Raw genomic sequence first — 25,068 nt, 5'->3', positions numbered from 1 at the left:
AAGCATACAGGAGTCTCCACTCCGTTCCTTGCCTGGAGGTTGTTTATATGTAAACACTTATAGTACCTGAAACATTAGATATTGAAACACATAAAAGGTAGAATTGAAAATTCCACAACTCTGTTCTGATACATGGATAAACTTTTATTTATATACCAAAGGGAAAACCAATATTCACTTAAGCCTGCTGAATCCAAATTTCTAAGAGTAAAGATGTTTAATTTACTATTCACCTTTAAAAGGCTTCATATAAAATATAGCTAGGAATATACATAAAGAATTCAGATTATAAAACTCTCCAGGAAATCAATGGTCATAATAATATTGGAACTACAATTTAAAAAAAAAATCTTCTAGGAATCCTAACTGTAGTTTACTTGAAAGTACAGATAATCAGTACCAACTTTATATATCAAGTTCTAATAGGCAATTGTAAGCAAACTATATCAATCTGGGTAACTTTTAAAAATTAATCCAAAGTTGTTATGAGCTGTATAAAAATTGGTATTATTCTTCCAGTTCTCCCAAAAGCTCTACAAAATCAGTGATATACCACATGGCATTGTCCTTTACTTGCTGTCTGATCACATTTCCTCCAAATCCAATGAAAACATCCTAAAAAGAGGGCAAAAAAAAAAAAGAGGGAAATAATTTTTTTAAAAAAAAATGCAGTAGCAATCCAAGGCAGTAAGTGTTGTCTGCGAGAATGAACTGTTCCTGCGGAGAGGTGAGGCCAGCCTCCCGAGGGTGCCTCCCTGAGCACACTGTGATAAGGCGCCTCCTCGCCTCCTGCACCCACCGCACTCCCCCGTGCCTCAGCCAGGGCACCACTGCTACGGGCCGTCCGGCTGGACAACGTGGGGGCTTCAGGAGGAGGGTCCTTGCCCTCTTAGAACCAAGACAAATGCTTACAACGTAAAAATCACATCAGTGGGTAAATATTTGACTTCTACGCTGGATGGCAATCACAGCCCTGCCAGGTGATTTCAAAGAAGGGAAGATCAAAGAGAAACCTGCAATACAGTGAAAAGGCCCCTGAACCTTGGATCGGGCCCCAGCCTGTCATCTCCCCACGGTGCCTTTAAGGAACCTCAGGCACCTCCCGACCTGGGAGGCGAAGAGAGTCAGTGTGTGCACAGAAATGGTTGGGGTTTGCTTATTCGAGGTGGAAGGAGATCTGTTGGCAGCACTCTACTTTTCATAGTTAAAATCATTTATAGTTGTATCATTTCATTAATTCTACTAACTGATACCCTCTTTCAGTCAAGGTTTTTAAAAAAAAATTTTTGTTTTTTTCTTTCAAAGACTCTTGTTTCCAAATAAGTCAATGATCTTTTAAAACGCTATTTTCTCTTTTTTGGCCAGGATGTAGACACAATACTGGATACACTAATTTGAAAGTGCAAAATTCTCTTACTTGCCCTTTCCCTTCCCTTTTATTTTCATATCATACAAGGGGACGATAGCAACTAGATTCTTACCTTGAACTTGCTTCCTAGCGGGCCTTTCTGCCTGTGTGGCAGCCCTGCCTGCATGCTAGCCCCAAACCAGCTGTCCCAGCACTGACTCAGCCCTTCCCTGCCCAGACGCCTTCAAGGACTTCCTGTGACCTACAGATAACTCTGAAGTGCCACCGCCTGGCAGGTGAGGTCTCCGGCGTTTGCTGAAGGGAAGCCCCTCGCCTGCCCGTCCTTGCCGCGGACCAGTCCTGCTCTGTGCCCACCACGTCCCACCATGCTCAGCTGCCTCCCCTGTGTCCTGCCAGGCCTTCACGTGGGGGCTGCCAATCTGCCTCTAGGTCACAGATTCCTCTCACCGTCTGCGAGGGCTCCACGCCTGCACGCTCACCACTTTCTCTTGGTTCAGCCAGACTGTCACCTTTGCCTGGTAGGGACGTCTGGAATTTATTGGGAGCTCCCTGAGAAGACTCTTCATTTCACTTCTATGTAATCCTCATTAAACAAGCCCAATGTTCATTACTTAGTCAACCCCAACATTGCTCATAAACATCTAAGCATGGGCTATCTTGGACCTATTCAAATAATGTTAAAAGGATCCAAAAAGATTCGTTTTAACTACTCTTGGTTCATCATTTACGAAGACTCTCACTATTTTTAGGCCTCAGGAAACTAGGTGGTAAAAAGTTCAGCATTATATTTTTGGTGCAGTTTTTCTTAAGTTAGAATGACATGATAAAGGCAAAGCCTGATGTAAAATGGACACATTTAATATTGAAGACACTCACTATAGAGCATTTGCTTCCTGCATTGACTTTAAAATGCTTAGAAATAAAACCCCTGTTAGTCTCAAAAACCAACATTAATTCCAAAGAATAAAATGCTCTGATACTTCATAGGTAAGGCTTCCCCATCAGTAAAAAGAAGATAATACTTTACTTCACAAGGGATTAAATGAGATAATGTATGAGGAAATAATATATAAAATATAAAATGACATTACAATCTTGGTTATAATTATTAGAGTTATTCACAGGGCATGGTGGCTCACACCTGTAATCCTAGCACTCTGGGAGGCCGAGGCAGGAGGATTGCTTGAGCTCAGGAGTTCGAGACCAGCCTGAGCAAGAACAAGACCCCATCTCTACCAGGAAAATGGGAAAAATTAGCTGGGCATGGTGGCATGCGCCTATAGTTCCAGCTACTTGGGAGGCTGAGACAAGAGGATCACTTGAGCCCAGGAGTTTGAGGTTTGTGGTGAGCTGTGATGCCACTGCACTCTACCCGGGATGACAGAGTGAGACTCTGTCTCAAAAAAAAGAAAAAAGAATAGTTGTTGAAGATATTATTTGGGGAAAAAATGCCAACCTTACTGAGCACACACTTGGGCTAAAAGGCAGTGGCCATACATAGGGACAAGCGTACATAAAAAGTTTTAAAAGGTTTTTTCGTTCCTTATTCATAACTTTTCTTGGGTTTGCAAAAAATCAACTGACATAATGAGGATTAATTTGTTTTAGTTGTTTTGTTTTCTGTTTTATAATGACACTCAGTTATTTTTGGTTAACTCCTGTTGTAAATCTCTTATAGTTGTAAATCAGCTATCCAAAACAAAAGTACAACCTGAAAAAAAATTAGTATAATTAATACATACAGCAGGAGGACAGGCTTCCATGTCTGTGGCTCCATCTCCAATCATGACTATTTTCTTAAAATGAAATTTTTCCTTTAAAAATTTAATAACTTTTCCTTTTCCACCAGATTCGGCTGTTGGCTGTGTCTCATCAAAACCTGCATATTCACCTTAAAAGAGCAGATAAAACAGTGTTAAAGATCCACAGAAGTATATTACTGGGGCCAGCTTTTTGCATAGGTGATATCCTCAGTTAAATGTCACTGAAAAGGCTAAAAATGGCCTTCAGTAAAGTCACACAGCCTGGAATTCCATACCTATTCCTGGGGATACACAAGCTTTGCTTTTAAATTACAAACACTTAGGTCATAAACACCTTGGAGTGAATTAGTTGTATCCTCTAAGCTCCACTGTAGTAATTCTCCAACCTCATTGAGGTGGCAGAACACCATAAAATCATAATATATTAAATTTAAAATGTTAACATATCATTTCACCCAACAGGAAATTCCAACTTATTTTCAATCGATTATTTCTATTCTTACAGTAATTACCACATTCATTCTTGACTTCATTTTTCAATGATCTCTATCTATAGGCCCTTCAAAAATGTTCAATTAAAACATTTAAAAATGTTAATATTATTTGGTTTTAAGAATATCAGCCACCCCTGACATAAATGGAGATCTCGTGAAATATGCAACTACAGCTGTGGCTTTGCTCCGGTCCAGAGGGGGGCCAGGAGGTTTCCCCAAGGGCAGATACGGAGCAATAATCCACTAACAAAACACTACTTCCTGAGCCTAAATTGCTTCAAATGCATAACAGCTCTCATAAAATTGAAATATAACACATAACAAAATAAGTCATGTAGGATGCACAGGAATTAACATTTTACTAAAAGCAGACATTTATATACAGATGCTAAAGCTGGACAGAGGTAATGACCTAAGTCTACTTTGCAGAGCAAAGGCAACCAAGGAGCAAACGAAATCTGTCAAGAAAACCATTCGTCTCAATATTTAACCCTCATGCCACCCTGCTTAAGCTGCAATCCGACAGACGTTCCCTAGGATACTGAATAATAGAACTGATGAGAAAGGAAACCATTACCATTCAAGTCTTACCATTAAAGTAGAATTTCAGCCTATTGGCAAATACATTGGTTGCTGGGATATTGAGCTTTGACGCAACATGCTCTACGATACTCCTAAAGCCACCAGATATTAGGAAAACCTGAACATTTCGCTCTTGCAGGCGACTTACCAGCTCCCTGGAAAAATAAAATATCAAATACCAAACATTGATTAATAGAGAAAAAAGAGATTGAGTAAAAGAGAAAAAAATGAAACATGAATAAGAAACTAAAATATATGTTTTTCTCCTGAATGCATCTGCCTCAGGTACATCGGACAAGGTACACTGTCTGGGGAATTAACGTTTTACATATGTTTTCCTAAATGCACTTAGAAATTGATGGGTGGGGCGTGATTGCTCTAGGAAACCATTCTACAACTCTGTCCTGCCCATGGACCCAGAAAAGCACAAGATGAAGAAACACAAGGAAAGCCTGGGCTCTCGCTGGGGAGAGAGGGAGGCAGACGAGGCAGGACCTAACCGCCAGCCGGACAAGACCTTATGCAAGTGCCAAAAGAACCACACCGAGGGAGCTCTACAGTCACAGTCAGAAACTCTCAGGAGGATGTGCCCCAAAACACCAGTGCTGACAGGGAGACAGCGTGCCCAGAGCCGAGGCTGCTCTTACCTGATGCCGGGGGTCAGGTGCGGGGGGTGCTCGGCTATGAGCCTTTGCACCTGTTCCCTGGAGGGCTGGATCAGCGCTAGGCGCTCAGTGAGAGCGGCTTTGAAAGGCACCGCCCCACCCATGGCTCGCCGTGTCCTAGGAGTAAGAGCCAACAGTCAGGCCAGCCGCGTCACGTGCTGGGTTCCCATGCCCTGCTGCCCTAGGCCTTTATCCACCGCGAGGAAGGTGCTGCTGGGAGCCCCCTGTGCAACCGACTGCCGTGTCAAAGTCGGGGAACAAACTTTTGAAGGTTTGCTTGAGAATTACATTAATGTTTTGGCGCCATGTGCTTTGTATCCACAAATACACCATCCAGTGATCTGAGAAAACCACACATCCTATCCATAGGTACCTTTCTTGAAAGCTGTGAGCTCTTGTAAACCAAGAAAGAAACCAAAGGTTAGACACTCTTGCATCGAATGCAGCTGAAAATGAAATGGTCCATGACCCGGTGGCTGGGACTGCAGAGCGAGGTGCCACAACTGCAAAGTGGGATGGCAGGAAGGAGGGAGGGGCTCTGACCCAGGACTCACGGAGAGACTCAGCCAGAACCAGCTTTCCAGTGAACCACGAGGGCCACATCCCCAACCATGACACACAGTGCCGGACACCTGGAGGCCCCCAGGCCATCTTCTTGGTTAATGATGGTCATTTCCCTGACCAAGTTAAGAGCATGTCTCATTCATATTTGTTTGCCATAAATATTTATATAAATGGATGAATGGGCCGGGCGCGGTGGCTCACGCCTATAATCCTAGCACTCTGGGAGGCCGAGGCGGGCGGATTGTTTGAGCTCAGGAGTTCGAGACCAGCCTGAGCAAGAGCAAGACCCCATCTCTACTAAAAATAGAAAGATATTATACGGACAGCTAAAAAAATATATATAGAAAAAAACTTAGTCGGGCATGGTGGCACATGCCTGTAGTCCCAGCTACTCGGGAGGCTGAGGCAGGAGGATCGCTCGAGCCCAGGAGTTTGAGGTTGCTGTGAGCTAGGCTGACGCCACGGCACTCACTCTAGCCCGGGCAACAGAGTGAGACTCTGTCTCAGAATAAATAAATAGATTAGATAGATAGATAGATAGATAGATAGATAGATAGATAGATAGATAGATGAATGGAAAATATAAACCCCAAATTCAGTTCTAAATGATGGAAGAAAAAGCCTAGTGCCCACATTTCATAGCCAGGGACTAAAATCCAGGAATCGTGGCTCTGGTCTAACATTTCATCTAAAACAGTCACTCCTTTGAAAATCTTTCATCATTTCATAAAGTCAATAAATATTGTCCCTACATTTCTGACACAGCATCCTCGACTCCACAGATTTTGGCCAGTTCATCAATTCCTTCTTCTCTGATAACTGTGCTATCAACATCAAAACAGACTGCATCTGCTGAACAGAAAAGTTTCCTCAACTCTGAGTGGGAGACCATCCTTGGAAGAATTTTCCTCCTACAAGAGAAAAAGATAAATGTATTGAAGGACATAAAATATAATTATAAAAAGATTCTACTTTGCCTACTAAAGCCAATCTACTTTAGTTTGTATTAAAGGCAGTGCAGCCCACATGAGCATCTACTCACAGATTCATTCATCTCTTAACACATTAGCACCTTCTAAATGTCAGGCTCTGGGATTATAAAAACGAATGGGACCCAATCTCTGCTTCACGAGTTCAGTCTAGTGAAGATACCAACTGGTAAATATATTTGAAGTTGAACCAATATTCAATTATTTTTGACCTAATACTTACAGCAAAAAGGCAAGTGCTAGAAATGTGCGTGTAGCACTGTGGCACAAGTAGACAAATGTTTAATCTTGTCTGTGACACAGGGCTTCAAAGAGGCACTGGCATTTGAGCTGAATCTCAACAGGTGAGCAGTCCTCTGAGTGGGTTCCCAAAGGGCAGGGCATCAATTTGGTGTTTGCTGGGAGTATGGCGGACGGAGGTGGAGGTAAGGAGAGAGGGTGGGGATAGCAGAGGGAAGAGCGTGAGAGAAAACAAGCAGGAAGAACGAGCAGATGACCTGCTGGAAGCCACCCAAGGGCTTGGCCCCGCTGCCTGGCAGTGCACAAGCAGTCAGGCCAAGAGGAGCCCAGGGCCAGGCGAAGGAGTTTAGATTTTAACTTCCAGGTAATGGAAAACCTTGACAGGCTTTAAGCCTCAGAAGAGAGGTTTGAGCTAAATGTACACATTGGGTAGTCGCCAGTATAGAGGTGATAGCTGAAGACACGGTCTGATAACACCCACCAGGGAGACAGGGAGAGGGAGAAAAGAAGAGGGCTAAGGACAGAGCCCACAGGCCCACCTCTGTGTCACGAGCCCGGGGAGGGGGCTGAGAAGGAGAGGTCACAGGAAGAAAGGAAGGCACACTGCTGCAGAAGCTATGGAGGACAGAATCGCTAAAAGAATTTGGGTTTTTTTTATTTATTTATTTATTTATTTATTTTATTTTTTTTTTTAAGACAGAGTCTCGCTTTTTTGCCCGGGCTAGAGTGAGTGCCGTGGCGTCAGCCTAGCTCACAGCAACCTCAAACTCCTGGGCTTAAGCGATCCTCCTGCCTCAGCCTCCCGAGTAGCTGGGACTACAGGCATGCGCCACCATGCCCAGCTAATTTTTGCTATATATATTTTAGTTGGCCAGATAATTTCTTTCTATTTTTTTAGTAGAGACGGGGTCTCGCTCTTGCTCAGGCTGGTCTCGAACTCCTGACCTTGAGCGATCCACCCGCCTCGGCCTCCCAGAGTGCTAGGATTACAGGCGTGAGCCACCGCGCCTGGCCAAGGGTTTTTTTTATTTTTTAAGAAAATCATTGGACTAGCATCAGAGTGAAAGAGATGCTAAAGGTTGCCTAGAACAACCTCTCATCAAAGAGACTAACATGCCGTGTACAGGGCCACGCAGATGATGCAAATAATCTGTATTTACAACAGACTGTGGCTAGAAACAGACTCAAAGGAGCCAGTCAACCCACTTCATAACTGATTCCCAATCAACGCATTTGGCAGAATAATCTGATTCAAAATTGACCTGGTGGGGGTCGGGGGGAATCTTTTGAGCCAGGGCTCACCAAGCTACGACCTGTAGGTCAAATCCATGCTGTCACCTGTTTCTGTACGGCCCATGAGGTAAGAATGATTTTTACATTTTAAAAAGTTGGGGGAGGCCGGGCGCGGTGGCTCACGCCTGTAATCCTAGCACTCTGGGAGGCCGAGGCGGGCAGATCATTTGAGCTTCGAGACCAGCCCGAGCAAGAGCGAGACCCCATCTCTGCTAAAAATAGAAAGAAATTAGCTGGACAATTAAAAATATGTAGAAAAAAAATTAGCCGGGCATGGTGGCACATGCCTGTAGTCCCAGCTACTCAGGAGGCTGAGGCAGGAGGATCGCTTGAGCCCAGGAGTTTGAGGTTGCTGTGAGCTAGGCTGATGCCACGGCACTCTAGCCTGGGCAACAGAGTAAGACACTGTCTCAAAAAAAAAAAAAAAAAAAAAGTTGGAAAAACTAGAATAATATTTGGTGACATGTAAAAATTATATGAAATTCAAATTTCAGTGTCCATCAATAAACCTTTATTGGAACACAACCATGTTCATTTGTTTATGTGTCTATAGCTGCTTCTGCACTTCAACAGCTGAGACTGTAGGGAATGCAAAGCCTAAAATATTTATTATCTGGCCTTTTAAGGAGAAAAAATGCCAATCTATGTTTTGAGCCCTTGCAAGAGAGCGCTCCAAATAGGAGACACGAGTTCACTGGAGATCCACTAAAAAGGGGAAAGAGGGGGTAAATTAATGAATCCAGTCAGAGTAGAATTTTATACTATGCACTAATGTTATCAACCTAAGGGTAAATGAAGTTTCTGTTCAACAGAAAACTGTAAGAAATACATGAATACTAAACACGTATGCTACTGCTCTTCTACAACCTATGTTGTCTCCTACCACCATGCTCTTGTTCAAGCTGATCCCTCACTTTAGAGGACTGGCTTCCCAGGTTCACCTATTGTCCCCTCTTGGAAGCTCAGCTCCCTCGCTGGCTGGTCCCTTCTGTTCTCTCAATGGCGCAATGTCCCACCATCCAATCCTTGGTCTTCTCCATCTACACTCACTCCCGTGATGAATTTGTCCTGGCTCATGGCTTTAAATGCCACCTCTATGACTCCCAAATGAGTACGTAAAGCTCAATTCTCTCTCCCAAACTCAAAACTCCAACTACCTGCCTGACCTCCACTTATATGTTTAGTAAATAATCACCCCAAACTTAACATGTCCAAAACTGAACGGATCTTCCCTCCCTGCCAAAAACTACCCTTCTTGCAGCCTTTCTTCTCTCCCTTGATGGCAACTCCATTCTTCATTCACCCTTGACTTCTGTCTTTCTTTCACACCCCACACATCATCTTTCAGGAAATTCTCTGGGTTCCACCTTTAAAATCTAACCAAAATCTGCTCTTCACATCCACTCTGTGACTCCAGCCTGAGTCATCGATGTTTCCTGCACCAACAGCCTCCATCCCAGTGTCTGTTCTCACCATAACAGCCAGAGTAATCACTGTACTTATTATGTTTATTATTTATTGTTTATCTGTCCTCAATAGGATGTGAGTTTCACAAGAGTAGGGATCTTTACCTGCTTCATTCACTGCTGGGTCCTTAGAGCTGAGAACAGTACCTGGCACATATCAGGGCTCGATAGTATTTGTCAAATTAAGTGCATGAATAAAGCTCAAATAACATCTTCACTATAAAGTCTTCCCTGATTCCCCTCAGCTGGAAATAATCTCCCCCCAGAACCTCTATAATACTTTCTGTAGACCTGTTCTTAAATATGAAATTCACAGGCCGGGTGCGGTGGCTCACGCCTGTAATCCTAGCACTCTGGAAGGCCAAGGCAGGAGGACCGCTTGAGCTCAGGAGTTCAAGACCAGCCTGAGCAACATAGCAAGACTCCATCTCTACCACAAAAACCTTTTTAAAAAATTTTTCAGTATATATTTCTAAAAGGTAAAAACTTTTTTTTGACATGGTCATTTGCATTCTAATTTTAACTATCTCTACCAAAAAAACCTTTTTAAAAAATTTTTCAGTATATATTTCTAAAAGGTAAAAACTTTTTTTTAACATGGTCATTTGGATTTTAATTTTAACGATACTACTGTACCTGCCTATATTCAGGTTTGACTGCTAAGTAATCATAAATTATTCCAGAATCAAATCAGGTTAAGACTTAATCATAGGTTAAGATCTGATATGACCTTGTGATGATGCCCTTGCTAATTCATTCCTCATCGTTAGCATAATGTCTCTATTATTCAATTCGTTTATGCCTTTCATGATTTGGCTCCTAAGTGTTTCACCAACCTCATTCTCTACTGTTCTTCTCCCCCACAAATGCATACACACACACACAACTTATGCTCAAGGAATACAAAGGACTTGTTCCTTATATATGTCATATTTTTACTCCTTTATGCCTTTGCAAATGCTGTTCCCTCTGCCTTGAATCACCACATTCCCCATGTCACAGGGAAATTCTTATTGATTCTTCAAGGCGCAGATCAAATGACCTCCCTTACACTTACTATTTCCTCCCTTCCCCACCCAGAGAATTAATTACTCCCACTCCTCTCCTACAAGTAAACTCCTTCAGGGCAGCTCCCTTAACTGGATGAATTATCTTTACATTTCTGCATCTAGCATCCAGGAAGTGTTAGTTAAATGCTTCATGAATTAAATAAAGTTGAATGCAAACTGTTATTGAGAACTCAACAAGAAATAATACAATAAAACAATTCCAACTTCATATGCTCTTAGTCTAAAATTAAAATCCTTAACAAGCAAGGATGACTATATCCATGAGACAGAATCACCATCATATATTCTGAAGGTAAAAGAAATCTCAAAACTATCATCTGAGAGCCAGGCACAGTGGCTCATGCCTGTAATCCCAGCAACTCGGGAGGCTGAGGCAGGAGGATTGCTTGAGCCCAGGAATTTGAGATCAGCCTGGGCAACACAGCAAGAGCCCATCTCTAAAAAAATAAAAAAAAAAAAAATAAGAAAAATTATCCAGGCATGGTTGTGGTTGTAGCCTGTAGTCCAAGCTACTCAGGAGGCTGAGGCAGGAGGATAGCTTGAGCCCAGGAATTCAAGGATGCAGTGAGCTATGATCACATCATTGCACTCCAATCTGGGCAACAGAGGCAAGACCATGTCTCTTTTAAAAAAAACAAAACAAAAAAATTATCATCTGGGTCTGGTCCCATGCTTTTCTGCAGAAACAATATTAACATACTAACAGAGGTATACAAGGAAGTATATACCTCTCTATTAGCTTTACCCAAGGTCACAGAGCTAACTGAGTAAATGTTAGAGAGCTAAAACTTGGATCTCAAATGCACAGAGACAACACAGAAGAGGTGCATAAATTAAGCAGAACTAAATAAGATTAAGCATTTATAAGAACCTAAAGTGGACCCCAGGAAATGTCAAAGATTTTCATCAGGAATTCGGGCCAATGTCCTGCCAGCTGGACAATGCAATGGGTGATGATTCACTAACAGTGAAAAAAGAAAGTCTGTACTTTCTTTGGGAGACCAGCAGATAGAAACAGTTTTCATAAATAGTCAAGTTCCCACCAAGCCAGAGAACTCCAGGCAGCTCCATATTCTACTCTCTCTGTGGCTCAGAAGCCACTCCTTTGGCCCTGGTCCAGCAGGAATCAACCTAATTCATATTACACGGCCAGGCGGGCTCACTATAAAGGCCTAGAAGACAGCAGGTCTATCAGCAGAGAAGCAGAGCTTAATGCAGTGCAGTTCCGCTGAGCGTGGAGGATGAGCCATAGGGAAGTGGAGAGGAAGCCAGGAACAAACACAGGGTGTCAGAGGAGCTAAAATGAGGTAAATGAGACAGGCTACAGAACATTTTAAGAATGTGCATGAGGCAACACAACATAACTAAGAATGGGCAATACTCCTGAGAATGACTGACAGGCACCCAGAGCCTCAGAGCTAGTAAGACAAAGCCTGTCAGTCCCCAGACCCTGGCACAAGACCCGAAAGAGGAACAAATGGGCACTGTCTTCAAAAGCCTCCCAATCTTGTTGAGATAATCAGAAAAATAATTATTGTGCACGTTTTTTCCAACCATAGGTACCAGCAATAGCTTCAACAAGACTATCAGCTTCAAATATGAAAGGAAATATACATTTCCTCCAATAGAGCCAGGATTGATTTCCACACCCCAGCTGAACGCTAGTCCTGACTTACGGTTCAGAATCATTGACACCTACCTCCTGGGTTGCACTGTGTTCCCAAAGACAGAGAAAATAGGGTGCTTGCGACAAACCTTCCATTGAATTTACTTGGAAGGCTGAATTTTTCCTACGCTCTCCATGGGAGACTGAGCTGGATTATAAGACCTTAGTTCTGCTCATGAAATGCTCATGCCAGAGGGTGTGACCTCCACCCCCTTGGATTACAAGGGTTTCAACTCCCTCCCTACTTGATTGAGCTGCAGAGCAAACTTGACCTCAGTTTCCTGTAGCTCTTCCCAACCTGCACCACAAAATGCTCTGCCTCCTTGTTCACTTCAGATTCGCTCTTTTCTTCATTGTCTCCACCATCAGTGACTCATAATTAATGCATATTCAAAATTCTCAAGGCCATAGGGGGAAAAATGTGCTGAGTAAGCTCAGTTGCTTCAAAGTAAATTGCGTACATTAGAATTTCACACAAAGAAAATCGTTGCTGGGGAATGGACTCTGGATTCCTCACATCTGGCTCTCGGGGGGAGCGAGGGGACGGGGCTGGGCATGGAAGAAATCCTGGTGGAAGGGTCTGTGCTCACACACAGCAGTCCCCAGGCCCAGGCCCAACCACTGCCTTCTGCAGCTCAGAACAGAATTCCCGCCTGGCTGGCCTCCAGCTGGACCCTCTTGGGCAACCAAAGGGCCAATTGATAAAAAAGCAACTGCTGACAAGCCCTTCCCGCCCCTAGTTCCAAAGTACAAAAGCAAGTTTTCCTTCAGGGCAAGCCACAGGGGCCTGATTTTGGATAAGAGGAAAAAACCTCCATGCCCAAACTCTCCCAACGTCTCCATCCATGCACCTGTCACAAGTCCTCTGAGATGGCCTTACCTCCTTCACCTTTGGCTGCCTTCCTGTGTAAAAGAACAGATAAAAGCCAGGACGGAGGTGGTGGGGCTCAAGCGCAGTTGGGAGAACAAAGCTCCCTGGGCTTTGGCGGTGGGGCGAGTCTGCTCAGGCCGCTGGGCACTGCGACAGTGCGCGACAGATTCTGAGGAGCTCTTGAATCAGAGAGCCAAGGCGCCTCCACGTTTGGAGGGTGTGGTACATGACACTGGAAATAAAACAATTTAAAAAAAGGAACCTCCATGTAACTAGGGTAGAGTTCCACCCTGGTCAATGCAATTGCTATACATTTTATGATTTTATGATTTTTTTTTAAAGTCAGTCTTCTGGGAACCTGAGGTTTTCGTATGCCACGTAGGTTACAGCAGGCAATTTTCTTTTATTCAGGTGAAGAGTAAACTGCTAACTGATAGACGGGTAACAACCAAAGGCATATGAAACATTAACAGCAACAAAGGGCAAACCGCACTCGCGGTTCTCCAGTGCTGGGCTCCAGGGGGATGGCACTCTTCCCCCCTGGTCCTGTCCTGGATAAAAATGAAGCGTAAATTTCTGGCTGCAGATTTCTCTAAGAAATGTCTGTGGGGTTTGCAAGAGCAAGAAAAGCCTAGAAAGAGAACGAGGAAATGAACATTACGGTGCAGACATATAACAAGAAAGAGAGAGACCGTCTGGCTTCAGTCGCCCTCCTGGCAGGACTGGCACAAAACAGGCCAGACGTCAAGTTTCCAGACAGCTTCCTCGGGGAAGCGCTTCACCTCCACCTTCCTCCAGCGCTGGGAAGGTGGCAGAGGGCAAACACATTCACTTCTGTGGCTCTGAGTCTGCAAAAGCTTCAGGTCTGACAGGGAACCACCTACACCTCATTGGCAGGTACACAGACACCAGGAAGGAACAGAGGGTCTGTTGGGAGGACAAAATGCAAATACGGCGAATCAGTCCCTGCCATCTTCCAGCCAGAGTAAGCAACACTCTGAGAAGAGTTCTGCTGCCCAACAGCAAGGACCAAGCCAAGAACTTTGAATTATAACTCTCATAATTAAAACTGAAAATATAAGAGAAGTGGATAGAGGTGTTAAACCTCAGAAAGAAGGAAAAAAGATAAAAAGAAGTGGTTACAAATAGAAGGCAAGAAAAACCAGAGACTGACCTGGAAGGGGCCAAATGGCTCCTTACGAAGGAAGTAAGTAATTCAGAAAGTTTGCATGGTCCTCACGGAACTCAGAGAAAAGGATTCGGGTACTCTTCCTCACACCTGAATCGTGCGGGTAATACTCATGTGGAGGAAAAAGAGTGTAAGGTATACTCAAACCCCAGTACCTGGAAATACGAGTCGTGCATTTCTTTTTCCACTCTGCTGACCACAACTGGCTTCTGCAGGAATTCTGAATCCCACCACCTACAGGCCGGGGAAGCTGCAGCCCAGGGGAGGCTCCTCCGAGAGGACCCACCGCCCAGAATGGCAAGACAACTGAAGGAATATTTTAAATTTACTCTTTTAATATAGTTCACTCTTTCTCCTTTGACACTGCTCACATCTAAAAAGAATTGTTCTAAAGACCTTCCCTATTTCCCTGATAATCTGGGAGTCATACACTGCTACTTGACTTTTTCTTTTTAATTGGGCATGTATTAAATCATGTGAAAATTTAAGAAGTGCCTTCTATTTTGTTTCACTAACATGAAAATGACAGGACTGTGATTATTATTATGTTGAAATCCTACCTGGTAGTTTTAATAAAAGACAGAAATCTTGAAATTTATATTCCTCCCTGGCCTACCATCCAATACCAAACATTAACTCAAATGAATCACAGACCTAAACAGAAAAGCTAAAACTATATAACTTCTAAAACAAAAGAGAAAAATTTCTCAGCTGTGGTTGGCAGCTTCTCAAATGGCCCCCAGTGGACCTGCCTCCTGGTATTACCACCCTTCTATGATCCCTCCCCTTGACATGGGCTGAATTTAGTGACTCTTCTAGGTAATAGAGTGTCACTTTTGAGATTAGACTGCAACACAAATGAGTGCATGTGTAACTGTAACATCTAAATAAACTCCATGGATTGAGTTTATGCACATCCCTGCCACCACCACCTCTCTTGCTCTGAGGGAAGGCAGCTGCCATGTGGTGAGCTGCCCTATGGACAGGCCCATGTGCCAAGAACTGAGAGGTCTCCAGCCAACAGCCAATGAGGAACTGAGGCCCCCAGTTCAACAATCCTCCCCCAACAAAGCATTCAGATGAGTTGGTCTTGGCCCAACTGCAACCTCTAAGAGACCAAGCCAGAACCGCTGAGTTTAGCTGTTTCCAGATTTTTGACCCACAGAAACTGTGTCAAAAACAAAATAAACATTTGTTGTTTTAAGCTGCTGAATGTTGGGGTAATTTGTTATACAGCAATATATAGCGAACACAAAATCTTGAGGGAGACAAAAATTTCTTTTTTTTTTTTTTTTTGAGACAGAGTCTCACTCTTTTGCCCGGGCTAGAGTGAGTGCCGTGGCGTCAGCCTAGGTCACAGCAACCTCAAACTCCTGGGCTTAAGCGATCCTCCTGCCTCAGCCTCCCGAGTAGCTGGGACTACAGGCATGTACCACCATGGCCAGCTAATTTTTTCTATATATATATGTTTTTAGCTCTCCGTATAATTTCTTTTCTATTTTTAGTAGAGACGGGGTCTCGCTCTTGCTCAGGCTGGTCTCGAACTCCTGAGCTCAAACGATCCGCCCGTCTCGGCCTCCCAGAGTGCTAGGATTACAGGCATGAGCCACCACACCCGGCCTCAGAAAAATTTCTTAAATAAAACACAAAAAGCATGAATAATAAAATGAAAAATGACAGATTAGACTGTATCAAAATTAAAAACTTCTGTTCTTTAAAACACACCATTAAAGAAAAAAGAAAGAAAAGACAAGCCACAGAATGGGAGAAAATATTCATAATACATATATCTGACAAAGGCCTTGTATTCAGAATATATAAAGAATTCTTACAACTCAATAAGACAAACAACCCGTTAAAAATGATTAAAAGATTTGAATAGATATTTTGAAAAAGAAGATAGATATGTAAACAAACTCAAAAGAATGACTAAAATTAAAAAGAGTGACAATACCAAGTATTGGTGAAGACATGGAACAATGAGAACTCTTGTTCATTGCTGGTGGCTATGTAAAATGGTATAACCATTTTGGAAAACAGTTTGGTAGTTTCTTATAAAGAAACTTATATACTTGCTGTAAGACCCAGCAATCCCACTCTTGGAGATTTATCCAAAAGAAATGGAAACATATTCATAGCAGCTTTATTTGTGATTGCCCCAAACTAGAAACAACCCAAATGTCCACCAAGAGATAAAGGGATAAACAAATTGTGGTACATCCCTACAAGAGAACACTATTCAGTAATAGAAAGGAATGAATTACTGATACATGCTACAACAAGGATAAATATAAAAACATTATACTGACCAAAAGAAGCCAGGCACAAAAGAGTACATATTGTATGGTTCCATTTATATGAAACCCTAGAAAATACAAATGCTATAATGACAAAGGTCAGATCAGTAGACTAGGGGCAATGGTGGCGGGCTGACTGGATGTGCCCTCGGAAACTTTTAGGAGTGATGGAAATGTTCTATTGCAGTGTTGACTATAAGTGTGTATACATTTGTTCAAATTCATCAAAATGTGCACTTAAACTGGATGCATTCTATTGCATTAAATTATATATCAATAAAACACCAGGTTTACAAAGTTGTTAGTCATGTATCAAATTATTTGAAAAATTTCAAAATCCTGACTACTTTGTTTCACCAACATAAAAGTGACAGAACTCTGATCATTATATTGAAAACCTGCCTGTCCATTGTAATAAAATACAGAAATCTTAGATTTTATTATTTTCTTCCCTGATCTTCATTCCAATACCAGTCATCAAATATTCAAAGAGCAACTATAATACTCAAATCACATACAAAGAAAATATAGTAAACACTGGGTATCTATTCAAAGAAAAACAACTCATTGTATCAAAAAGATACCTGCACTTGTGTGTTTATCACAGCACTATTCCCAAGACAAAGATATGGAATCAACCTAAGTTTCCATCAACAGTGATTGGATAAAGAAAATGGGGGAGGGGAGTGTGTGACACACACATAGAATACTACTCAGCCACAAAAAAGAAAGAAATCATGTCTTTTGCAGCAACATGGATGGAACTGAAGCCAATACCTTAAGTGAAACAATTCAAAAACAGAAAGTCACATACCACATGTTCTCACAAGTGGGAGCTAAATAATGTGTAGACATGGACATAGAGAGTGGCATCATAGACGCTGGAGACCCGAAAATGTAGCAGGCTGGAAGGGGGTGCAGGAGGAGAAATTACTAAATGGGTACAAGGTGCACTATTTGGGTGATGGCCACACTCAAAGCCCAGGCTTCACCACTACACAATATATCCATGCAACAAAACTGCACTTGCAGGCCGGGCACGGTGGCTCACGCCTGTAATCCCAGCACTCTGGGAGGCCAAGGCGGGTGGATTGTTTGAGCTCAGGAGTTTGAGACCAGCCTGCTCAAGAGTGAGACCCCGTCTCTACTAAAAATAGAAAGAAATTATCTGGACAACTAAAACTATATAGAAAAAATTAGCCGGGCATGGTGGCACATGCCTGTAATCCCAGCTACTTAGAGGCTGAGGCAGGAGGATTGCTTGAGCCCAGGAGTTGGAGGTTGCTGTGAGCTAGGCTTACGCCACGGCACTCTAGCCCAGGCAACAGAGTGAGACTCTGTCTCAAAAAAAAAAACAAAAAACAAACTGCATTTGAACCCCCTAAATCTATAAAGATTTTAAAAAGAAAATATAGTAAACAAGTTTAATGAATGAAAGAATTATTTATTTAATTCCCAACTCGAAGTTGTATCTTTATACCAATTTATCTGATAAGTAGTTATTTAAAATTCTAATTCTACTGGGAAAGAAGATGACAAAGCCAGACACTTTCAACTCTAAATTTGGAGAATTTTCCTAATCTTGCACTGATGATTCTCCGATGCAGGATTGCATCACTCATTCACACTGTTTGGTAACAGGCAGCTGTGGGATAAGACAAGTGAAGCTATCCAAAATCAAATTAATGAAAGGCCAGCCTTGAAAGCCCAGGAAATAATTTACCTGTCCTGATTAAGAAAAATAAATATAGAATCAGAGAGGCCCTGGATAAGGAAAAGGCAAGACAGGTAAATCAGAAAGTTGGGCACAGGGAAAGGACATGCCGGGACTTACCCGGCGCTGAAGCTCCTTCCTGGGCCGCCGCCGCCTCCAGGGCTCCCGCGGCTGGAACCTTCGGGCTGCAGGGGCCGGGCTGGCTCCGCCGTTCAGGCCCGGAGTCCCGAGCGAGGAGACCTGTGCAGACAGGCAGAGCCTTTACCGAGCGCTCTCGGGAGATCTGCTGCTAAGTGGGACGGCTCCCGATCGGTTTTGCATGTGCTCTTCTAAGCTGGAGACACCAGGTCTCCGCTCTGCAAAGCCCGGTTGGGAGGAAACCTTGGCCCCGCCCCCAGGGGAGGGGCTCCCCGAGCCCGCCCTCCCCCTCCCCCCGCCCCCGGGGGCTCAAGGCCTGCGGACCCGGAGGTGGGTCGCGGTGCGAGCTTTCCCGCAGAGCGGCGACCCCCGGCGCCTCCACTTTGCAGAGGGGAAACAAAAGCGCTCCCCAAGCTTCAGAAGCCGCTCCGCACCGCCACCGCCACTTGGGGTAGGGGCACGTGAAGAAACAAGAAGGGACCTCTGCACTGATTTCGCAATTAATGAAAGCCCTTTGGGGCCCTTTTCTGAAATCCACGTTTGGCTTTATGCCCGTGCAGGAACGTAGGTCCCAAAAGGACTTCAAAAACCGCGTATAATCGCAACCAAAATGCAGAAAATCATGAGTGACAAAATGTGTCTTTGCTCCTTTTCTTTCTTTTTTAAAAATTTTCTTCTAGGTGTCACTCGCCCAGTTCCTTTTATGTTGGCTACAGCAAATAAGGGGTGTTGCCCCCAAACGTTTACCTCTGGGTGCAGCTGGCCGGAGCTGGGCACGTGGCCCACCCTAAAAGACGACCTGAAACCTCAGCTGCTGGCAGTCCGCGCTCCAGCTTCCGTCTAAGCCGGTCACCCAAGCACAGAGGATGCAAGTGCTGGGGCAGAACCTTTGGTCACAGCATCCCTAACCTTTAGCTACAGACCCCTCAAAAACACAACTCTGCCCAGGAACAAGAGTCGTGATGCTCTTTGATTGGATGTGCCTTTGAAGTTCAGTATTCCCAGATTTTATTAGTAAGAAAATGGTTGCAGGTTTGGGACACCCAGTTTAATTTCTCCCAGGTCTACCAGAGATGCTTCTGATGATAGATGTAGAGGATGAATTCTGATGTTTTTAAATAATGAGGTAAAAATATTCTATAATTAATGAAGGGGAGGGACGGCCAAATAAGGGATCTGAAATAATCTAATCAAGAACCTGACTATATTTTCTAGTAATTTTGAAATAAGTATAATAAAGGAAACAAGATTTTTTTATTATTATTATTTGTAGAGATAGGGTTTTGCTATATTGCCCAGGCTGGTCTCAAACTCCTGGCCTCAAGCCATCCTCCAGCCTCAGCCTCCCAAAGTGCTAGGACTGCAGGGGTGAGTCACAGCGCCCAACAGGAAATAAGATGTTAAACACCATATGTTTGTATCTAAGTGTCAATGGTAATTGAGAATTTATTTCAAAGGGAAAAGAAACTCAAGTACAATAAATGTGAATGACTAGAGTTAATTTATGCTATTATTCATGTTTCATAGATGTTTAATATTAAATAGAATTCAGATAAAAAATATTGAATAAAATCTGTCAGCTATTCATAGTCCTGGTATCCACCTCACTCACACCTGTACTAATGTTTGTGGGCATGAGATGGCAGTGTCTAGACACCATCAGCTAGAGCACATTATCATATTCAAGAAAACATTGTCCAGAAGACACTAAGTGGTCACATATACATGTAACAATCAGGAATTTATTTTTCCAGACAAAGCATAACTGTATAAACAGATTAAAATACACTTCATTGTTGTTCTTACTGGAATAACGTTAAGTAGCACACATGAACCAAATACAATACAATATAATGAAGTCATAATAAAAAATATTAGCAAATTATTTTACAAGGTTTCAATCACAAGTGGTTAGTAAAAAGTAATACAAGTATATGCAAATGCTATGCCATTAAAAAAAAAGGTAATACAGGTAATAACTACTGTCCTGAAAAGTTTTCTATAGATCACGTTTTTGTAAGCTAACAAATTTTCTAATGATTAATTAGGTTAGAATCATGTACTTCTTTTAAGTCATTCAGTGGTAATAAAATAGTCTTCTAAAATATAGTGAATTGGAACAATCACTCTAGAAAACAATATCGTATTGTTCAATAACATGCACATTTGCTGTTATGACCTAGCAATTCTATCTGAGGAATGCGCTCAGAAGAAACTTTTATATGAGTAGCAGGAGTCTCACATAAGAATGTTCACAACAACACTGTGAACATTCACAGTCACCATGACACCCAAATTGTCACTGGAAACTTTAAAAAGAGAGTATCATTTAATGTCATAAATGATAACTCACAACATAAAATTCAGGATGGTAGTTACATCAGGGAGTACTAAAGGAAGTGAGTCTGGGAAAAGATACATAGAGTTCTTCCATGGTGTTAATAATGTTCCTTTAAGCAGGGCAGTAGATACACAGTTGCTTTTTTGTATCTATGTGTGTATAAAATATTTGCAGATAAATGTAATATTTTATATCAATGCATTAAATACCAATACATTAAGATATAATAAATGTTTTAAAAGAATATATTTCAAAATATGATTTAATATAAATATTTGCATTCAAAATATGTTATAACATGGAAATATGCCCATATGTCACATGAATAAAGCAAGTTTCAGAACAATATATATAGTTTGATCCCCCGTTTTTGAACAGAGACAACTCTGTGTATGTCTATATCCAGGTGTGGTACATGGTTATATATCTATGTCTATATATTCATATAAAAGGACACTTTTAATAGTAGTTAATTCTGGGAGTAAAAGGAGCACAGAATTTATCTTTCTACTTTATTTGGTTTCATATTGGTTGAAATTAGTTCAAATACATTTATTATTTTTGTCATTATTTACAAGTCAATTAAAAATAAGTGCCTCAGTGACAACCAAATAATTATGTATCAAAATAGTAACCTAGCCAGGCCTATAGTCCCACTACTTAGGAGGCTGAGAGAGGAGGATCACTTGCGCCCAGGAGTTCAAGTCTAGCCTGGGCAACATAGTGAGACCTCATCTCAAAAAAAAAAAAAAAAAAAGCATAAAGATGCTAATTGGTCTCAGCCAATTGTGAAATTCTGTTCTCCACCATCCCAGCTACCCTGCAACTTAGGGTGACCGTGCATTTCCGATTTGGCCAGACAGAGTCAGGCAGAACCATACTAGGGAGTTTGTGGGAAAACAAAAGCTTTCCCAATAAACATTGCTGGCACCATTCCTTCTTCTTCCTGTCTTAAATATTAATGAGGTGACTGGAGGTACAGCAGTCACCTTGTAATGAAGAAGAAAAACCAGAAAAATGACAGCTACTCAGCTATGAAATGACTGAGCCACTGATTCCAATACCAGCAGCCACCCATCTCTGCACTTCTTGTTTTTTTAAGAAAAATAAAGTCCTATAGGTTTAAGCCAGTGTAGTTGAGCTTTCTGTTATTTGATGGTGGAAGCCTAAAAAAGCTGAACAGAGATTTTATCTGCTGCCCATCACAGAGCAGACAGAGTTTGTCATTTAAATCCTGCCAAATTAGAGGCTTTTCACTAAAACCCTGAAGGACCACAGCTTAGGAATAAGTATTATGTACCAGGACCAAGGATTTGCTCTAAGACTAAGGGGAAAACTGAAACAGACCAGTCCATAATAAAGTATAATACCAAGACATCACAAATACAACAGGATCAGCTAGTAATTTAACTTTCTGACAGCACAAATGTGAACATTCTTCAAAGGAAGATGGCAGAATCTAATTCTCTAAAATAGATCATCCACAGTGTCCAACATATAATCAAAAATTAAAGGACTTGCAAAGAAATAGGAAAATGGAACCCACAGTCAAGGGGGACAAAAAGCAATCAATTGAAAAACCGCAAGATAACAGAGATGTTACAAGACTATAAAGCATACAAGACTATAAAACAATGAAGCTAAATATATTCAAGGACTTAAATGAAAATATAGTCATAATGATTGCCCATATGAGGACACCAAGGGAAAAAGGAAATTTCTTCTAAATGGGAAATCTAAATCTGAAAAATACTATATCTAAAATGAAAATTTGTGAAAGAAAGCATCAGTGAACTTGAAGACAGATCAATAAAGAACAGAGAGAAAAACAGAGAAAGAAGAGCAAAATCAACCCAAAGCATGTAGAAGGAAAGAAATAATAAATATTAGTGCCAAAATCAATGTAACTAAAAAAAAGGGGGGGGGATTTCTAAAACCAAATCTGGTTCTTTGAGATCAATAAAATTGATGAACCTCTAGCAATATGGACAAAAAAGAGAGAAAATGCAAATTTTCCAATACAGGAATGAAGGAGGAGATACCATCATAGACCCTAAAGACATTAAGAAAATAATGAAGGAATACTCTGAATATACTATGCACATAAGGCCAACAACTGTGATGAAATGTACCAATCTCTTTAAAAACCACAAACTACCAAACTCAATCTATATGAAAAATAGATAACATGGATATACCTACATTAATTAAAGAAATTTCATCTGTAGTTTAAAAAACAAGAGGCAACAAAAAGAAATCTTTTGGAAAAAATCTGCAGGCCAAGATGGTTTCACTGGAGAATTCTACCAAACATTTAAGGAAGAATTACAGCAATGTACACAATCTCTTCTGAAAATAGAAAAGCAGAAAATACTTCTCAACTCACTTTGTGAAGCCAGTATAACCCTAATACCAAAACCAAACAAAGATATTACCCCAAAAAAGAAAACTACAGGCCAGTGTCTCAGGAAATAAGATGCAAAATTCCTCAACAAAATATTAGCAAAGCAAAACCAACAATATACAAAAAGAATTGTGCCTGGTATGGTGACTCAAGCCTTTAATCCCAACTACTCCCAAGCCTAAGGCGGAAGGATCACTTGAGGCCAGAAGTTCGAGGCCAGCCTGGGGAACATAGTGAGACTTCAGCTCTAAAAAAAAAAATGAAAAAAAATTAGTCGTGCATGCCTGTGGTCCCACCTACTCTGGAGGCTGAGGTGGGAGGATCCCTTGAGCCCAGGAGTTTCATGCTGTAGTGGGTAGGTAGCTGTGATGGTGTCACTGTACTCCAGCCTGGGTGACAGAGCGAGGCCTGTCTTTAAAAAACAACAAATAAAAGACACTGTACATCACGACCAAGTGGCATTTATTTCAGGTATGTAAGACTGGTTTGGTTTAACATTAGAAAAATCGCTCCCAACCAAGACTGCACTAAATGACTGAGCCTGCCTTGGGCAGGGCCTTCCTGGGTAGCAGGGCGCACATTCCGCCCTACCCAGCCCACCCTGAGTAAACGAGCCTGCCCCGGGCCGCAGGGAGCGGCAGTGGGGACCCCGCTCCTGGCTGGGCCTGCCTCGGACAGAGAGGAGGAGGGCGGACCCGTGCTCCCGCCCCCCGCCCCCCCACAGCTGGAGAGCGGTACAGGAAGACTGTGGCCCCTTCCCCGCCACCATGGCAGCTGCTGGAATTTGCTGTCCTGGGTGACCTCCTTTCAGCACCAGGGACGCGCCTCCACCCCAAGCCAGCAAGGCAAGCTCAGTTAGTGACCTTTCTGCCCACAGGCATTTGGCGCATCAGCCTCTGACAGTGCAGGTGGTGGGGTAGGGAGGCATGTGGGAGAGGTCCAGGTTTTAGGGTCGGGCGGCAAGTGAGAGCCCATGCCGTCTGGGAGTGTGTGGAGGAGCGCGGGAGAGCAGGGGTACTATGTGCGTCCCCTTCTGCCCTCCCCCAGAGAACCACCATATTAGACTTTACTGAACCTGGGAGACGCAATTTGCATAAACACTGGTTCCCAAAGCAACCTAATACCTCTGGTGCCTCGGGCTGAATCCGTGTAGCTTCCCCCACCACCACTCACTTTAATAAGGACTTCAGCTTGATCCAAGAGTTCTTGAGCTTCCACTATTAACCTGGTGGGAGCATCTCCCAGTGGAGTTTTCTGGGGTTAGAGAGTAGACTCTCTGGTTGAGTGGGGCCACTTCAGCCCCTCGTGGGCAGGTCCTTTAATCCCCACATACCCCTCACCAGCATTTGCAGAGCTAGAGGGCAGGCTCACCCAACCTAACCCTGCCCAGCCTCATTCCCCCACCTGCCTCAGCTGTGGTAGTGAATAAAGAACTCATCTGGAAATAGCAGGGCCCCACCCACCACCAGGGGAATTAGAGGGCTTCTCCAGAGACACAGGATGGTCACAGGATCCAAAAACAATAGTGTAGTTTCTTCCCTCCAGCAAACACCAGCTACTGACAGGAAGGTAAATTTGCATGCCTGTTACAGCATTTACAAACTCAATCATAGAGGGTATAGTTGATTCTCACTCCCAAGCACCACCTACTAACTCAGAGATTAAACTGGAGATGTCATTATCTAAAACGGAAATCCAAAAGTAAGAAATAATATATGCTTCAGATGAGGAGGAACCAGCTAAAGAACTCTGGAAGTATGAAGAATCAGAGTGAAAGGTGACCCCCAAAGGGAACACCAGCTCCCTAGCAATGGATACCAACCAAAACCAGAATGTTGAAATGTCAGATGAAGAATTTCAAACATAGATTGTAACAAAGCTTAATGAAATACAAGATAAATTAGAAACCCAACACAGAAACCACAAAAACCACGCAGGAAATGAATGAAAAAT

The 25,068-nt window shown here is 42.6% G+C and overlaps 1 protein-coding gene across 3 annotated transcripts in view; it reads right to left on the bottom strand.

Annotated features, from left to right (window-relative positions):
- Positions 1-201: 201 nt before the first annotated feature.
- Positions 202-25,068, bottom strand: part of PSPH (phosphoserine phosphatase) — a 44,116-nt gene continuing 19,249 nt past the window's right edge. For 2 of the 3 annotated variants that reach the window (XM_045543215.1, XM_045543214.1), the window contains exons 2-7: positions 18,353-18,472; positions 6,190-6,348; positions 4,856-4,990; positions 4,218-4,363; positions 3,112-3,260; positions 202-615 (exon numbers count right to left, since the gene is read on the bottom strand). In XM_045543215.1, coding sequence (XP_045399171.1) covers positions 508-615; positions 3,112-3,260; positions 4,218-4,363; positions 4,856-4,990; positions 6,190-6,329 — 678 coding nt within the window. In that variant the 5' untranslated portion in view covers positions 6,330-6,348; positions 18,353-18,472 and the 3' untranslated portion in view covers positions 202-507. Of the gene's footprint in view, positions 616-3,111; positions 3,261-4,217; positions 4,364-4,855; positions 4,991-6,189; positions 6,349-18,352; positions 18,473-19,117; positions 19,137-25,068 lie in introns of those variants that run through there. The other variant, XM_045543216.1, reaches the window with a different exon arrangement.

This window comes from Lemur catta, chromosome 2, assembly GCF_020740605.2.
Source record: "Lemur catta isolate mLemCat1 chromosome 2, mLemCat1.pri, whole genome shotgun sequence".
Lineage (NCBI taxonomy): Eukaryota > Metazoa > Chordata > Mammalia > Primates > Lemuridae > Lemur > Lemur catta.
This window is presented reverse-complemented; position numbering and strand designations above follow the sequence as displayed.